This window comes from Maniola jurtina, chromosome 28, assembly GCF_905333055.1.
Source record: "Maniola jurtina chromosome 28, ilManJurt1.1, whole genome shotgun sequence".
Lineage (NCBI taxonomy): Eukaryota > Metazoa > Arthropoda > Insecta > Lepidoptera > Nymphalidae > Maniola > Maniola jurtina.
In genome coordinates, this window is record NC_060056.1 from 4,847,132 (window position 1) to 4,865,235 (window position 18,104).

General features: G+C 37.8%; 1 protein-coding gene across 1 annotated transcript in view; it reads right to left on the reverse strand.

The window, feature by feature from the left end:
• Positions 1-18,104, reverse strand: part of LOC123879290 — a 56,202-nt gene that overhangs the window by 19,645 nt on the left and 18,453 nt on the right. Inside the window, exons 14-24 of the mRNA XM_045926933.1 lie at positions 13,883-14,001; positions 12,736-12,741; positions 12,513-12,518; positions 12,417-12,422; positions 11,963-11,968; positions 10,884-11,064; positions 9,758-9,843; positions 9,662-9,667; positions 9,543-9,548; positions 8,389-8,489; positions 7,536-7,607 (exon numbers count right to left, since the gene is read on the reverse strand). Coding sequence (XP_045782889.1) covers positions 7,536-7,607; positions 8,389-8,489; positions 9,543-9,548; positions 9,662-9,667; positions 9,758-9,843; positions 10,884-11,064; positions 11,963-11,968; positions 12,417-12,422; positions 12,513-12,518; positions 12,736-12,741; positions 13,883-14,001 — 595 coding nt within the window. The remainder of the gene's footprint in view (positions 1-7,535; positions 7,608-8,388; positions 8,490-9,542; positions 9,549-9,661; positions 9,668-9,757; positions 9,844-10,883; positions 11,065-11,962; positions 11,969-12,416; positions 12,423-12,512; positions 12,519-12,735; positions 12,742-13,882; positions 14,002-18,104) is intronic.

Consider the following 18,104-nt stretch of genomic DNA (forward strand, 5'->3'; position numbering starts at 1 on the left):
TTGTTTTCGCCATAACTAAAACAGACCCCGTTCTGACCAAACGGTCGGTCCTAAAATTATTAGCTTCTATTTATGACCCCGTCGGATTCATTGCACCTTGCACTTTCCTTGCTAAATTAATAATGCAGGATTTATGGAAGTTAGGTATCGGATGGGATGATCCATTACCGTACGAGATAGGTAACCGGTGGTCGACTTTCATTTCGGAACTACCGCGACTAGTGGACATACCTATTGAGCGTCACATGCTGCTACCTGGACAAACTGAATGCGAGTTAGTAGGTTTTTGCGATGCGTCATCGCGCGGGTACGCTGCATGCATTTACGTCGTATCGAATGATGAGCGAGGCAACGTCAAGGTTCGCTTAGTGACCGCCAAGTCTAAAGTGGCGCCGGTGAAACCTATGACGATTCCCCGATTAGAGCTAATGGGAGCCGTGCTTCTTAGCAAATTAATAACGTTCGTTCGGGATAATCTAACACGAGTTAAAATTAATAGAATTACATGCTTAACGGACTCGACAATCGTATTGTCATGGCTTAACACGGACGCCTATAAATTAAAAACGTTTGTGTGTAACCGTGTTGCACAAGTTACAGAGGTCGTACCTCCTCATACTTGGCGTCATGTTAGCAGCGAAAATAACTTAGCCGATTGTTGCTCGCGCGGCGTGTCCCCGTCTCAACTAGTCTCCGAACGTGATCGGTGGCTAGAGGGCGCTGCGTGGTTGTATAGTCCCTCGACTGACTGGCCCGTGTCGGTCTTCATTCAGGAAAAGGAATCTGAACCTCCTGAATTAAAGCCGACCCAAAATCTAATTTCGGAACAATTATGTGACAATCATACTGAATCTAAAAGGGAGTTTAGCGATAGACTGCTGAATCGATTTTCAACTTATTCCAAATTACAAAGAACCGTGGCGTGGATTCTGAGATGGCGCAATAGAATACGCACTACTATTCACTCCAAATGTTTAACTACGGAAGAATTGAATTCAGCTCAGGACTCACTGATCCGATTGGTACAGGAGGTTCACTTCTTCGACGAACTCGATCGTTTATCGCAAAATAAAAAAGTCATTACTTCACTTAAAAAACTGTCACCTTTTCTCGATTCCAGGGGCTTTCTCAGGGTAGGGGGTCGTATCACCTACTCCGAGTTGCCGTATAATGCGAAACATCCTCGTCTCTTACCGAAGGATAGTTTGTTTACAAAATTGTTCATTGAATATTGTCATAAAAAATATTTACATGCCGGGCCACGCGCGCTTCAAAGTTTAATCATGGAAAACTTTTGGATATTATCGGCTCGTCGCCTAATTAGATCCGTCTTAGCTAAATGCAAGGCTTGTTTCAAAAACAAACCACCTTTATTGCAACCTGAGATGGCTCCGTTGCCTCCAACCAGGCTCATGCCTCAAAAGGTATTCGAGCATGTAGGGGTAGACATTGGGGGTCCCTTTTATATTAAAGAAAGTTTACGTAAAAATGCAAAGATAACTAAGTCTTACTTAGCATTGTTTATCTGCTTTTCTACAAAAGCTGTGCATTTGGAAGTTTTATCTTCCTTGTCAGCTGATTGTTTCCTCGCGAGTCTGGACCGAATGACGTCACGCCGAGGGCTCTGCTCGGTCCTGTACTCAGATCGCGGGTCAAATTTCTCTGCTGCCAGCAAACATTTAAACGAAGTGCAGCGATTATTGCGAGATAATGAAGATATCACTGCGGGGTGCGCACAGAGACAAATCTCCTGGAGGTTCAACGTAGCCAGTGCCCCAAATATGGGCGGGCTGTGGGAGGCTGGAATTAAGTCTGCAAAGTACCACCTAGTGCGAAGCGTTGGTGATAAATACTTAACCTTTGAGGAACTTGCTACCGTGTTCTGTAAAGTCGAAGCAATCCTCAATTCCCGGCCTCTGTGTCCATTGCCGTCAAGCGATAATCCGGATGAATTTAATGTGTTGACAGCCGGTCATTTTCTGATAGGCAAAAGTTTAACGGCCGTGCCGGAATATCAACTTGAACTTGAGCCAATCAGCAAATTGTCGCGCTGGCAATACCTTCAAAAAAGCTCGCAATTATTTTGGAAGCGATGGAGTCGCGAGTATTTAAATACGCTTCAACAGCGTGCAAAGTGGTTCACCTCAAAGATTAATATTAATGTGGGTGACTTAGTACTTATTAAAGACGACAACGCGCCTCCATGCCAGTGGCCGTTGGGCAAAATAGAGGCCCTACATCCCGGTCCCGATGGTGTGGTTCGTTGTGTAACTTTACGCACGCAAAAGAGTCGGTTACAACGACCAGTTAATAAGTTAAGCCCTCTACCTTATGTTAACTAAATATCATAGTACATTATAAACTTTAGAATCTTAATATATTTCTCTTGTTTTTAGTTTAGGGCTTACTAATTTATTTATTTGTATTATATTTATGTTTATTTAAATATTTAATTTTTCCTCACTGGTAGGAAACCATTTTATGGTTTCGGTAGGGGGTGTGTTCAGTCAAGCTAGTGGTTTTCTTAGATCTACAGCTGGCAATACATAGCCACTACCGTGTTGTGATGCGGTGGTCTCTGATTGGTCGACCACCGTCCATCTTGCGTCACTAGCGACAATGTGACGCGAAGAAGAGGAATTAATTACTAATCTGCGTCCGTGACGAACTGCTGTTCAGACCATCCCTTTTTCGCGCCGTGCGTGTTAAAAAACTACAAAAACTCTCTAATCCCACGTTTTACCCCACCGGTGGACGATTGTGCTGTGCCGTGCTCATCCAAAAGTGCCTCTGGTGACATTGGACGTTCCAATTCAAGCGGTAAGTGGTAGTTGTTATTGTAGGCTGTAGATTTTTGGGAACCTCTGGTATCTGAACAGACCTATTTCCACATTCTATTATATTTTATACGGTCCTTCGTTGTTGCGTCAACAATATTTTTCTGCTCTGAACTCAATACCAAACATAAATCATAGCAATAACATATTTGCATATGGTGATGAATGTAAATATTTAAAAATTCCATATGGTACTTATGATTTATATGACATAAGAGAATATCTTGCGAGTAAGTTAGACAACTGTGAAATTGAAATAAAACCAAATAATAATACTTTAACATGCTCGCTTTTTTGTTCCAAAACTGTACATTTTGACGTAGAAAACAGTTTAGGACGCTTACTTGGTTTCCCAAATGTAAAACTTGAAGCAAATAAATGGCATGAGTCTGTTAATCCAGTTAACATTCTTCCCTTGTCTGTCATCAGGATCGAATGTGATCTTATATTCGGATCATTTAATAATGGGTTTGCATCACATATTATTCATGAATTTATTCCTAACGTTCCTCCAGGATATCGATATATAGAAATTCCAAAAAATATTATTTATCTTCCTGTTAATAAGAGTAGTATATCATCCGTAACTGTTAAAATCATTGACGAAAACGGTAACAATATTGATTTTAGAGAAGAAAATATCCAACTGAGACTTCATTTACGTAGAGCAAAATGATAGTGTTTAATAAAACACTTGGATATGAGGTGAAAAGAATCAATCATTTGCCTGCTACTAGAGCGCGTACACGTATTAAAGCAAATCGTAATATTGTAACAAAAAGAAACAAAGATTTTCTCCGATCACTCGGATTCAAAGTATGAATATTCTAAATATTAATAACACCCCAGTATTCGATAATTCTATCGAAAGTTATGAGATCCACACGTACAATCCATACAATAACAGCTTTAAAGAAAATGATGAAATTCGCATTCCAATACATCAGCAAGACATATACATATTACCATGTAATAGTTCAATTTATGTTGAAGGCTTTGCCACAGTGACTGGAAAAGATCAATCGGGGAAAGAAATAAAGAAACCTGTAAATTTTACTAATAACCCTGTTATGTTTCTATTTCAAGACATAAGGTATGAAATGAACGGTATTGAAATAGATCGCGTAAGAAACCCTGGAATAACCACAACATTAAAATCATACATATCGATGAATGAGGGGGATAGCAAAGTCGCAGCATTGTGGGGTTGGCAAATGGATGGTTTTAAAATGACAGAGGGATATTTTAATGCTGTTATACCATTGAATAAAATAATGGGATTTGCCGAGGATTATAATAAAATTATTATAAACTGTAAACATGAACTTATTCTGAATAGAAGTAATAGTAATTTAAATAGTGTAACAATTCACAAGGATGATAATATAGATATAGAAGTACGAACAATTCAGTGGCGTGTGCCGCATATAAAAGTTTCGGATCGTGAAAGACTCTCACTACTTAAGTATTTAGAAAAAGACAAACCTATTCAAATAGCATTCAGAAATTGGGATTTATATGAATATCCTTTACTTCCTAAAACTACAAAACATTCGTGGTCAATTAAAACTACTTCTCAACTTGAAAAGCCTCGATATGTTATTTTTGGTCTACAAACTAATAGGAAAAACAGTAAGACTAATGATAGTTCTATATTTGATCATTGCAAATTAACGAATGTAACACTGTTTTTAAATTCACAGTATTACCCATACGATTCACTTAATTTGAAATTTGATGAAAATAAATACAGTATATTATACGAAATGTACACTCAATTTCGTCAGTCTTATTATAATCTTCCTGTTGACCCGTTGTTTGATCTGATCACATTTAAAGAAAAGGCACCACTGTTTGTAATTGACTGTTCAAGACAAAACGAGAATTTAAAGACAGGACCTGTAGACGTACGTTTGGAAATTGAAAGTTCGCAAGATATCCCGGATAAAACATCAGCATATTGTCTTATAATAAACGATCGCCTCTTTGAATATAAACCCTTAAGTAATATTGTTCGCAAGTTGTCATGAGTGTCATCATTGATGTACAAGGATTCAAGACGGATTCCAATGAGTTTATAGTAAAAGAAATAGCTATATTGTGTAATAACCATATCCAGACTTATTTAATCAGGCCACCATACCCATTTTATAATTTAACGAAAACGGAAAGAAAACAAGTTTGTTGGATAGAAAAAAACAGAGGAATACATTGGAAAGAAGGTTTTATTTCATACTTAAACTACAAAGATTATGTAAACATGAATAATTATTTAAATAATAAACGTGTTTATGCTAAAGGTGTAGAAAAAGTGCAGTGGATATCGAAAATGTTTGGTTGCGATAGTGTTTATAATTTGGAAGATAAATCTTGCCCTAGCTTATTAAGTTTGTATGAACAATACGAAACGAATAGTGATGTGTTTAGTTGTTTATACCATCCTTCAATATGTGCATTAAAAAACGTGCTTGTTTTAAGAAAATGGTGTCTCGATAATAAAATTTTCTAAAAAAATATATATCTAGTAGTTTTTATTTACTTTCCTTTTGTTAAGGGTTGATTAGTAATATAAGTATGACTAGCAAAGTATAGTCAATATTTTTATTAGTTGTTGATTAATACGACTTTAGTTTATTCATGTACATGGTCTAAGAAAGTCATTCCTTTTCAAAAACTCAAAGTAATCATCATAATTATAAACAAATAAAAATGATATTAAAAGTTAATGATTTAGTTGACGTTGTTATTGTAAAATGGAATTTGTGTGGGCTGCATCATGTACATATATTAAACTATAAGGAATACGATGGTATTCTGATATCAACGATCTCAAAGAAATCCAACATTTATTATCAAGGTCTTAAAGTTTCCGCACGCGTATTAAGAATAAATAATAAGTATGTTGACTTGATACCATCAGCTGATTAATGTGTAACTAAAACCGTCTGATTTTCATAAATAACCTTATAAAGCTGAGTCATTAGGATTTATCTGAAATTGACACATTAAAAGTAATTTGTTGAACGATTTAAAATAAACGATTACTTATATAAATCCAAATAATTCTAAAATTAGATGTCAATAGCGATGTAGGCTATCCAAGAATAATATCACCATTGAATCATCTTCGAGGAGTTTGTGACAACCTGATCATTCTCTTGTTACTGATTATATTTAACATCGATCGTGAAATTGGAAGTTGTAGCTCACGTCTATACGATGCGCGGCGCGGTGCAGCTACACCGCTAGACGCGCCGCGCTTTATCTAGAGACGTGAGCTACAACTCCCAATTTTACCCTACTTTTAGAATAGAATGGAATAGATTTTTATTCAAGTACACCTTTACAAGTGCTTTGAATCGTCACAAGTGTAAATTAAAAAATTATATCACCCCGACAAGTGAAGGTTACAGTAACTAGAAAAGAACTGATAACTTTCAAACGGCTGAACCGATTTTCTTGGATTATAGCTAAGAACACTTTCGATCAAGCCACCTTCCAAACAAAAAAAAAACTAAATTTAAATCGGTCAATTCGTTTAGGAGCTACGATGCCACAGACAGATACACAGATACACAGACAGACAGATACACAGATACACACGTCAAACTTAGAACACCCCTCTTTTTGGGTCGGGGGTTATAAAAACCAAGTATTGAATACCTTCAAAGCAAGAGTATATAACCATCTTCTAGGCGTTCTAACCTAGACTCATCATTGCTCTGTTTCTCAGTCATAATCATCGATCTTTTTTTTTAAAGAATATTAGCTATTTAATCATAACTAACATTCCCCTTTCCCCTCCAACTAAGCGTAAAGCTTGTGCTAGGAGTGGGTACGACAATAGTGCAACCGGTGTGGTTTGAACCTCCGACCTTTCGGAATTCAGTCCGCTCCTCAACCGTTGAGCTATTGAGGCTTAATCGTTAAACTCAAACTCAAAATCATTTATTCAAAGTAGGTATTGAACACCTTTTGATGGTCAGAATTGCTAGATATATAAGATACTAGCTGATGCCCGCGACTTCGTCCTCGTGGATTTATCTGTGGATATTGTGGATAATAGGTATCCTTACAGTAGCTTCTCAATATATTTACACTAATATAATTTTTGTACGACAAAACATTCTTAGTTACAAAAATATCGCTGATTTCCACGACAGGCTAACTAGAAACCGTAATAGGCTCGCATATCCTACGCTCCGCCTCAGGAAAGTGGGAAAGTCATTTGTGGGAATGAGTGTAATATTTTATAATAAAATTCCACAATCAATTTTAGACTTGCCTTTACTCATGTTTAAAAAATCTATTAAAAGTATGGTCCTGAAAAAGCTTATTATACAATCGAAGATTATGTAAATGACAAAAAAGCTTGGATTTGACTCGCTCCAGCAATACACGGCGCTGCAATTGCTTGTATTATACAGTATGGCATATTATTGTAAATTGAATACTTAAAAAGAGCAACCGCCGAGTTTCTTGCTGGTTCTCCTCGGTAGGAACGGCATTCCGAACCAGGGGTAGATTATTTTGACGATTCAAAAGCACTTGTAAAAGTTTAATTGAATAAAAATATTTTGAATTGAATTGAATTGAATTACTTAGGTTTTTTGAAATCCTGTGAGAACTCTTTGGTTTCCCGAGATCGCAGTTTACCATAGAATAAAAAAATTGATAAATTGGTTAAGTATAATTTACCGTATAAAATGCAAAGGAACCGACGGTGTTTCTTCGAAGAGATGTCTCCAGAGGTATCCCGTTAACAAATACCTGCAAATTAATTCTTCTTTATTGTACCAAAACCAAAAGAGGGCTTAATGTTAGGAGTTTCCCTGAGGGATAAGATCCGAAATGAGGAGATCCGCAGAAGAACCAAGGTCACTGACGTAGCCCAAACTATTAGCAAGCTGAAGTGGCAGTGGGCAGGCCATGCCTATCGTAGAGGCGATGGCCGTTGGAGCCGGAAAGTCCTTGAGTGGAGACCGCGTATAAGCAGCGTAGTGTGGGACGCGCTCCAGCACGATGGACCAATGATATAAAGCGGCTGGCGGGAAGTGGCTGGATGAGGAAGGCTGAGGACCGGGTGTGGTGGCGCTCTACAGGGAAGGCCCTATGTCCAACAGTGGACGTCCACAGGCTGATGATGATGATGTATCTAACTTATCATTCTATTTTTTAAATCTTTATTTTAAGAGATTATTCGCTGGGCGAATATGCCTCTCTATATAGCTGCAATCTTTCTTAGATTTAACTTCTTTTTAGTGTATTTAGTAATTAATTGTAATTGTAATTGTATTGTATTTAAGCAAATAAGTAACCTTTTCAGCGACTTCGTCTGTGTTGGTGTTAGCTGGCGGGCGTGCTCTGCCTTTTTGGAGTGTTTTTTTGTTAAAACTGACTGGAAAGCGCTCTAAGGGGGTGCCGTGCGTGTGTCGGCGAGCGCCGGCACAGACGGGGTCCATACTTGTATAGTTTAACTAACTTGTTACAAATAACTACAAACTTGACATTGGTTAATCTTTGTAAAGCCAGACGAGAGAGAAAAAAAAACCTTTTCAGCAGAACAGCTGTCGCAGGTGAAAGAGACCTCGTGTTGAAATGGCTCGCCTTCCTTCGGAGGAGGTATTAGTTCCACCTGGTGGATCGTCACCGCTGCAACATTATATTTATATATGTAGATAAAAATTTAATAAATAAAAGTTTATTTAGCTCAATCACAAAAAAAAAACAAGAATAACAATTAAGATACATTTAAACTTAAATATTAATTCAAATTCAAATTCAAATAATTTTTATTCAAGTAAACTTTTACAAGTGCTTTCGAATCGTCAAAATAATCTACCACTGGTTCGGAATGCTGTTCCTTCCGAGAAGAACCAGCGAGAAACTCGGCGGTTGCTCTTTTCAAATGTACAATTTACAATAATATGCCAATATATTAATAATAATATTAAACTTAAAACTAGAGAATGCTAAAACTATTATTGTGTCTGTGAGCTAAAAGGGCTCTGCCTTAGCAAGATGCTGCAGTATTTGACTACTGCAGCGCCGATTTTCAGGCAGAGCCCTGGTGTCACGACCTGACAACGAAACAGTGCATCTGCATATTAGATTAAATAACAGAAATAAAAAGCAATTAAAAAAGAAGAATTAGTAGGGTAGAAAAGATATTTTATATAAATTTTATAATGTATTGTATATACATACATTTATATAGATATTATACAAATATAAATATGAGTAGGGTCGACATGTCTTCAGCAAGGAATACGTTTTTTTTAATTTTTTTTTTTATCTTTACTGTAGACTTCATTTAGATTAATAGTACATGATGCCCGCGACTTCGTCTGTGTGGATTTAGGGTAAAAATTCCGTGGGTAGTTTTTGATTTTCCGGGATAAAAAGTTGCCTATGTCCTTCACTGTAATCTAAGCTAACTCTGTATCTCATCAAAATCGGTTGGAAAAAACTGTTGGGCCGTGAAAAGCTGACGGACGGACGGACGCGCGGGTGGATGGACGAACCGGACGGACGGACAGACAAGCTGACGGACGGACAGATGGACGGACGCACGGGTGGATGGACGGACCGGACGGACGGACAGACAGACAGACATAAATTCGAGTAGCTTCATCTATGTATGTAGAGACCTGCCACATGGTAAAATAATAAAAGTGATTCTGAAAATTAATGGTAAGTACTTACAAGGAGCTGGAAATAAAATTAAGTATTTTCTTTTAAAACGTAACCCACGTAATTTTTCAAAAGTAGTACAAAAATAGGTATTTAAAATGAAAATTTATTAGTGTGCAATAGTTACTTACAATTATCTGTAAAAATCAAAAGAATACTTTAATTAATGAGTAAACGTTTAAAAATAAATGCCTACAATATCATAAAATCAATCAATCCAAACTTACTTTCGATGACAGCTAAGATTTTCCTGTATATTTTTTTGTGCTTCTCAAACACTCCCACGTAGACGCAAGAGAAATGATCTTCGAAGCTATAAAAGAAGAAGAAGAAGCTATGAAAGAAGGTCGAGGGGTTTGATTTATCACAGTTATCTACAGAAATTGATTATGTTAAGTTGTATAGTTATATGTAGGTATTTTAATAATGCTGCATTGAATGAGTACTATTTATTTATGCAATAAAATGGCGAATAGTGTATTATAAGAGTTAAGTTCTCATGTGAATGACTTTTCTATGTCTTTATGAGAATAAATATCTTTAAACCTAAACCTAGGTATACATATTGTGGAAGGGATATAGATATGGGAGGGGATAGATAGATAGTTAGAACACTTTATTGCACACAAAAACACATATAAAGGAACACAACACAGAAAGAAGAAAACAGAAAAAACAATTGTGTGCAAAGGTGGCCTTATTGCTTGGAGCAATCACTACCAGGCAACCTTTGCTGAAAGGAGAAGCTAAGCTAGGGTTGGATAGTACCAAGTCGTAAGGAATTGTTTTAAAGGGGTTTAAGGAGTCGAAAAGGGTCAACAGGGGTTAAGAGGGGTTTCAGTCACCCAGGAAAGTTGAAGTTGAGCATCTTGGTGACGGGTATAGCAGCAAGTTTGTCCCGCCTGAGTGCACTGTCTCCACGACAGAGCACGTCACTGAGTGAGTAGTTCAGTGTTTGCTCGAAGCTGGGGATTTATAACGGGGTGGCGGAGGTTGCGGGGTTTAAAGGCAAGCTGAGTGAGGTCAAAGGGGTAGAGGGGGTTTGTTTTATCATCTAAGAAAATTGAGTGTTTTGAGTTGAGAGAGATATATAGGTGTTGTGGGAACCTCACTTCATGAAGCCCTCGGCAACCTGGGCGGTCTACTCAGCTTCTGGAGCGAGCTTGGATGGCTGGAGTGAAGACTTCGGCGGGGAGGGGCAACGCACGCACAACAGACGGAAACGTTTAAGTGCGGAAACCAGCCCAGCGAGAGAAGAAGAAGAAGAAGAGGTGTTGTGGGAGGGATATAGATATGGGAGGGGTTAAAGGGGGTTGAAAGGGGTCAACAGGGGTTAAGAGGGGTTTCAATCACCTAGGAAAGTTGAAGTTAAGCATCTTGGTGACAGGTATAGCAGCGAGCTTGCCCCACGCTAGCGCGCTGTCTCCACGACAGAGCACGTCGCTGAGTGAGCATTCGACACACGAGTAATTCAGTGTTTGCTCGAAGCTGGACCCCACATCCACCGAGGCGGCTAGACGGTTAGACCTTATTTCTGAAACGATTTAAACATGGCATCACTAGCTGCAAAACATCAAGTAGTTATAAACCACTAGAGAATGCCCGCGACTTCGTCCGCGTGGATGTAGGTTTTTGAAGATCCCGTGGGAACTGTTTGGTTTTCCGGGATGAAAAGTTGTTTATGTCAATAACATGGACGCAAGCTACCTCGGTACCACATTTCATACAAATGGGTTGAGCGGATGGGTCTTTTGGAATCCTGTGGGAACTCTTTGATATTCCGGGATAAAAAGTAGCCTATGCCCGTCTCCGGGATATAAGCTAACTCTGTACTTTTCGACAGAATTGATTAAACTGTTGGGCCGTGAAAAGGTAGCAGACAGACAGACAGACAGACACACTTTCGCATTTATAATATAAGTATGGATAGGTAATCAATGAATGGATGAAGGGGTGATGGTATACATCCGAAAATAGTGAGTGGTCAATTAATAAATTGAACACTTTCAAGTAAAGATTTTTATATAAACCTCAGTGGAGATGATACTGCCATTGGCGCTATTAGAATGCGACGGGTCTGCCCGCGAAGTTCAAATTTAATTTGGTTTTTCGCAATTTGTAAACTAATACGACAACGTAGGCTTATGGTATTTTAATTGCGACAATGGCAGTATCATCCTCACAGGTTTATATAAAAATCTTTACTTGAAAGGGTCCAGTTTAAGATATTAATTCTAGTATCGACTATTCTCACAAATTAGTCGATACTAGAATTAATTTCTTAAACTGGACCCTTTCAAGTACCTAAGCTTCCACATTAAGCTTACTTTGTTATATTACTTTACAAATTGCGAAAAACCAAATTTTTGAATTTCGCGAGTACACCCGTTTAATATTATAGTAGCTTGATATAATATAGGTAAGAAATTTACCGTTTTCTGGAACATAAATAGTTAAATAAAATGTAGATAAATATAGCCATAAATTATATTCAGAAAAAACACTTTATGTGAGTAGGTACCTACTTACCTATAAAAAAAATCGTTTTTAACCCCCGACCCAAAAAGAGGGGTGTTATAAGTTTGAAGTGTGTATCTGTGTATCTGTCTGTGGCATCGTAGCTCCTAAACTAATGAACCGATTTTAATTTAGATTCTTTCGTTTGAAAGGAGGCTTGATCGAGAGTGTTCTTAGCTGTCATCCAAGAAAATCGGTTCAGCCGTTTGAAAGTTATCAGCTCTTTTCCAGTTACTGTAACCTTCACTTGTCGGGGGTGTTATAAATTTTTAATTTAGGTACACTTGTAAATGACAGATTAGAGCCATTAGCCATAAGTAATTACCTACTTAATAATTATATTAGGGATTTTAATTTATTTCTACTTACCATTATCTAAAAGAAATTGTAAGATAGGTATTTTATTATTTCGATCTTTCACTAAATTTAATTTAAAAAAAAAAGCTGAAAATAAGAAATATTTACCTTGATCTGAAATAGCAAATTAACTTGTTAGTATTTTTAATTTTTAACTCATTTTAAGAAGTAGGTACCCAACTGACTAGTGGATGGAAAACTACAATCTTTTTTCCCACAGAAAAAAAAAATCCCCGAATTTTCCTACAAAAATTTTTTTCGGTTACTGAAAAATTGTCGAAATAGGTATGAAATTTGTGGCTAGAGAGGACTAAAATCGGAAAAAATGTACCTGGAGCTGCAATAAAAAACAAGTGTAAATTAAAAATTTTCAACACCCCCGACCAGTGAAGGTTACAGTAACTAGAAAAGAGCTGATAACTTTCAAACGGCTGAACCGATTTTCTTGGACTATTCCACGCCTACGATCCAAAGTATCTGAGTTTTCCAAAACATCATTTTCAAATAAATAATTATGTATATCTAGGCAACGTCCATCTTGACAGCTTGACATTTGTCAATTGACACTTGAATATTATAAAACTAAGGGTTATCTAACCTTCTTTTCTACAAGAAAACTAGAAAAGAGCTGATAACTTTTAAACGGCTAAACCAATTTTTTTGGATTATAGCTAAGAACACTCTCGATCAAGCCACCTTTCAAACAAAAAAAACTAAATTAAAATCGGTTCATTCGTTTAGGCGCTACGATGCCACAGACAGATACACAGATACACAGACACACAGATACACAGATACACACGTCAAACTTATAACACCCCTCTTTTTGGGTCGGGGGTTAAAAAATGTTATATAGCTAGATTATTCGGTGTGCATATTTTTGAGGTATTAGTGTCGGATACAGTAGGTATTTAGCCTATTGGTTTAAGACGTCAGTTAGAGGTGCCTGGGATCAAATCTACGAGGAACGTAGATTTGATCCCAGGTTGATTGATGTTAAAAGTGGCCGGGTTTTGTGTTTCACTGGTGTTTTTGGTGGTGCAACTGACTGGGAAGCACTCTAGAGGGGTGCCGCGCGTGTGTCGGCGGGCGCCGGCACAGACGAAGTCCATACTTATATAGTTTCTCTAACTTGTAAATAACTACAAACTTGACATTGGCTAATCTGTGTAAAGGCGGACGAGAGAAGAAAAAAGTTTGGGAAACTATCAGGTGGTGGGTTGTAACTAGTACTTTTTTCCTTTTGCTCTTCTGGCTTTGCAAAGATTAGCCAATGTCAAGTTTGTAGTTATTTGTAACACAAGTTAGTTAAACTATACAAGTATGGACTCCGTCTGTGCCGGCGCTCGCCGACACACGCACGGCACCCCCTTAGAGCGCTTTCCAGTCAGTTTTAACAAAAAAAAAAACACTCCAAAGAGGCAGAGCACGCCCGCCAGCTAACACCAACACAGACGAAGTCCAAAACGTGTTCTTACATAGAACAGTCAGCATTTTAACTCTTTCCTCTATGCCGTCCTTGTTCTGGATGATGGCGAAGTAGTCGCCAAAGTCTTGTGGCCGCATCCCTTCAATTTCGAGTTCCAAGTATTGTTGGCTGGAAAGAACAATGAAAACTTTAGGATTTACTTCCATGGCGCGTAGGAACAACCAAATGTGGACCGACGCGCGCTATGATTGGCTTTTGCGCTATCACACTAATATTATAAAGGAGAAAGTTTGTATGTGTGTGTGTGTATGTTTGTTACTCCTTCACGCAAAAACTACTGGACGGATTGGGCTGAAATTTAGAATGGAGATAGATTATACCCTGGATTAGCACATAGGCTACTTTTTATGCCGGAAAATCAAAGAGTTCCCACGCATATTTAAAAAGCTACATCCACGCGAACGAAGTCGCGGGTATCAGCTAGTATACATATAATAAAATTGTAGAAAAGTGGTGTCTGTACAATGGAAATATATAAAAAAAAAGTAGCAGGGGTTGTTATTATATCGATGCCGAACCCGAAATTGTAATTAATTTTTTTTTGTCTGTTTGTCTGTGTGTTTGTGCACGCTAATATCAGAAACGGCTTATTCGATTTGGATACGGTTGTCACTCATATATTGTAGTAAGCTTCACTTAACATTTAGTGTTTATTTCATGTCAATCGGTTCATAAATAGAAAGTTATGTCAATTTAAAGAATCACAGCGAACATTTTTAACGTACAGAGTACGTACTACACGCCTCGCGCCTGAGCGTCCGTGGCTATATAAAGCGCGCTGAGAGCTATTCCACACGAACCAAGTCGCGGGCACAGCTAGTTAAAAAATAAAATTTCTGCTCAGGTACCGTAGAGTCTCCTAACTTCAACTTATATACCTAACATCGGCTAAAATTTAAAAAATTCAATTTTTTTTTTCCTTTTATGGAAACACTAATTGTAGTGATTTGGGAAGTATACATATTTAATCATGGCAACATTGCAATGTCATTTGTCAAAATATTGGTGGCCATTTTGTCACAATCGTGAGTAACTTCGGATCACGCACACGCTTCTTTTTTACCGACCCCGAAAATTTGTGTCATTACTCAATACTGCTTGGAGGTAAGTTCTTTAAATCTTTACTACAGTTTACTCATATAATCCATTACCAAAATTAAAAAAATCATTCAGATATGTTCGTTAACTACAGAAATATTAGAGCAGACAATGTTAGGATACAATCTGTAATGTGATGTTGTTCAAACTTCGTCTGCCCTTAGGGTCGTCAAAATTAGAATAAGAACTTTTTTTTTTGTACTAATATGAAAAAGTACCTGGTCTGTATTTTTTCTTACTCTATATCCTCTTTACCTATTTAAAACTGTTATGTATCTGAATAATTACCAAAACGTACCTAGATATATTGTATAAATTGTTGTAAATATGAAAATTAGGGGTCAATTTATAAATGACTTGGCAACCCTGATTTTCATCTAAGACCACAGACAACCAATAGTGTTTGCTGTTTGACAGCCAAACTTTACTTAGCCTCTTCTCTTGGGCAACCATGGCGGCATCGACATGTATTAATTAGCTCTCTAAATTAATTTGTTATACCTAATAAAAGTGATCCAGTTCATCCACTGCTAATCTGCCTTATTATTTCCCCATAACTCACAAGAGGTTATGGGCTGGAGCAACGCTGGAATTGGAAAGGTATTTTACGGTAACTGCGTCACGACCACGCCACGAGGTGAGCGGCGCGGCGTTTCTCGCAAAGCTTGTTTGCGTCAGCGATCTGCCACTTGTAAGTACGTCGTGAAAATATTGGACAATGGCTTCTGGAGCGTTAATTAACCATCTGCATCATCACAACTTACCGTTCGAAAAATTGGAAGGTATTAGTAACTACAACATATGGAAATTCAACATGCGCCACACTTTGATCATAGATGACTTATGGTCATGTATTGAAGGTACTGAGCCTGTCGACCCATCTAGAGATTTACGTGCTCTTGCCCGTATTAGTTTAGCTGTGAAGCCCACATGTGTGCAATATATTAGAAATGCAAACACAGCTAAGCAAGCCTGGGACAAATTAAGCGCAGTGTTCGAAGATAAAGGATTTGGCAGACGTGTAGCTTTATTAAGACAGCTGCACCGTGCTAGCTATGCAGATTTTAATAGTATGAATGCATACTTTGAATATATAACGACTCTTGTCCAGCAGTTGACTGATATTGGAAGAGCTATAGAAGATGCTGAGGTTGCAGAGATTATCTTGAGCGGCCTTCCACAAGAATATGATATAATTGTGTCTAGTCTCGAAGCTGTTGCCTGCACAGGTACAATTTCAAGTGATCTAGTCCGTACTCGGTTGTTGCAAGAAGAGCAACGCAGAGGCCGTACTGAGAGCAAAGACGACATGGCCCTGCTATCTAAGCAAAGGACTAAGAAGGTACCTGTTTGTCATTTTTGTCTCCGTCCTGGTCACAAAAAGTTTCAATGTTACAAATTTAAGAAGGAACAGAAAAGTAATCCAGGAACAGCACTAGCAGCTCAAAGTAATGGAGTATTCGAGAGCAAGGACTGGATTGTGGACTCAGGTGCATCAAGACATATGTGTAAGGACTTACAGTGGTTTATTAAGTTATCAAAGTGTGATAAGACTGTGCAAGTTGCTAACGGTAGTACCCTAAGATGTCTAGGTTATGGTGATGTTGTAATTCCAATGAAAAATAACAAATCACAGCTGGTAACAGATGTTCTGTATATACCTGACCTCTCAACTAATTTAATTAGTGTTTGTAAATTATGTGAGAAGGCTTTATCTGTGAAGTTTAGTAAAACTAGATGTTATGTTTTCGATGGGGAATTTCTTGTTGTTTCTGCCACTAGACAGGGGGGAATTTATATTTTGGACAATGTTTTATATGATTCACAGGAGCATTCTTTTGCTGCAAATAATGTGAATGCTGTGCCAACGCCACAAAGTTCGCTTGACACAGAGGGAGCCAAGGATACACCGGACTTATGCTTGTGGCATAAGCGGCTTGGACATTTGAGTCTCCGAGGGGTAAGTGTTCTCCGTAAACTTGCTGTTGGTGTTAATGCTAACTCGACTCAGCATGGTACAGTCACTAACCAGTGTGTGTCGTGCGTTGAGGGGAAGCAAGCAGTGCAAAAGTTTCCTAGGGGTGAAGCTAAACGTTCCAAGCAGTTGTTGGAGCTTTTACACTCAGATGTGTGTGGTCCAATGCCGGTAAGGAGTCTGGGTGGGTCTAGATATCTGGTAACGTTTACCGATGATTTTTCTAGAAAGTCATATGGCTATTTAATGAGATATAAATCTGAAGTTTTGTCCAAATTTAAGATTTTTAAAGCAACTGTTGAGAAACAAACTGGTTATTTTATTAAATGTCTGCGTACTGATAGAGGTGGGGAATATTGCAGTGCTGAGTTCTCCAAGTTTTTAAAAAGTGAGGGTATAGTCCATCAAACTACTGCTCCATATAGTCCATCTCAAAATGGTGTCTCTGAGAGGCTTAACCGAACACTTTTTGAGAAAGCTCGTTGTATGCTTCTTGAAGCAAATCTTCCTAAAGAATATTGGGGAGAAGCTATTTCTACAGCTATATATCTTAAAAATAGAAGCCCTACTGCAGCTGTTCCCAATAAAACTCCTGAGGAGGTATGGACAGGTCACAAAGTCAACCTGAGCCATCTACGTGTTTTTGGTTGCCGTGCTATGACACTCATTCCACAGGTGAAGAGAGATAAGCTTGATTCAAAATCTAGAAGTTGTATATTTGTTGGCTATTGTGAGCATACTAAAGGCTACAGATTGATTGATCCCTTGAATCCTAAGCAGATTATTGTTTCTCGGAATGTAATATTTTTTGAAAACCAGTTTATAAACCACTGTGACAGTCATTCTAATTTAGATAGTAATATTCTTATTCATAGTGATGTAGGTATGCAAAGCAACCGAATAAGTGATAATAATATTAATATGGACATGCAAAGCAATGATCCTATTGAAAATAATAGCTGTGATAATAATAATATTAATATGGATATGCAAAGCAATAATCCAAATAAGAATAATATTGATATTTCTTGTGATGACAGTAATGGCAGCAATGATACTGGCCTTACTAGTAAGAATGATTATTCTAGCCAAAATCTTGATGATGAGGTGTTTTCTTCTCCAATTTCAGGTGAGTCCT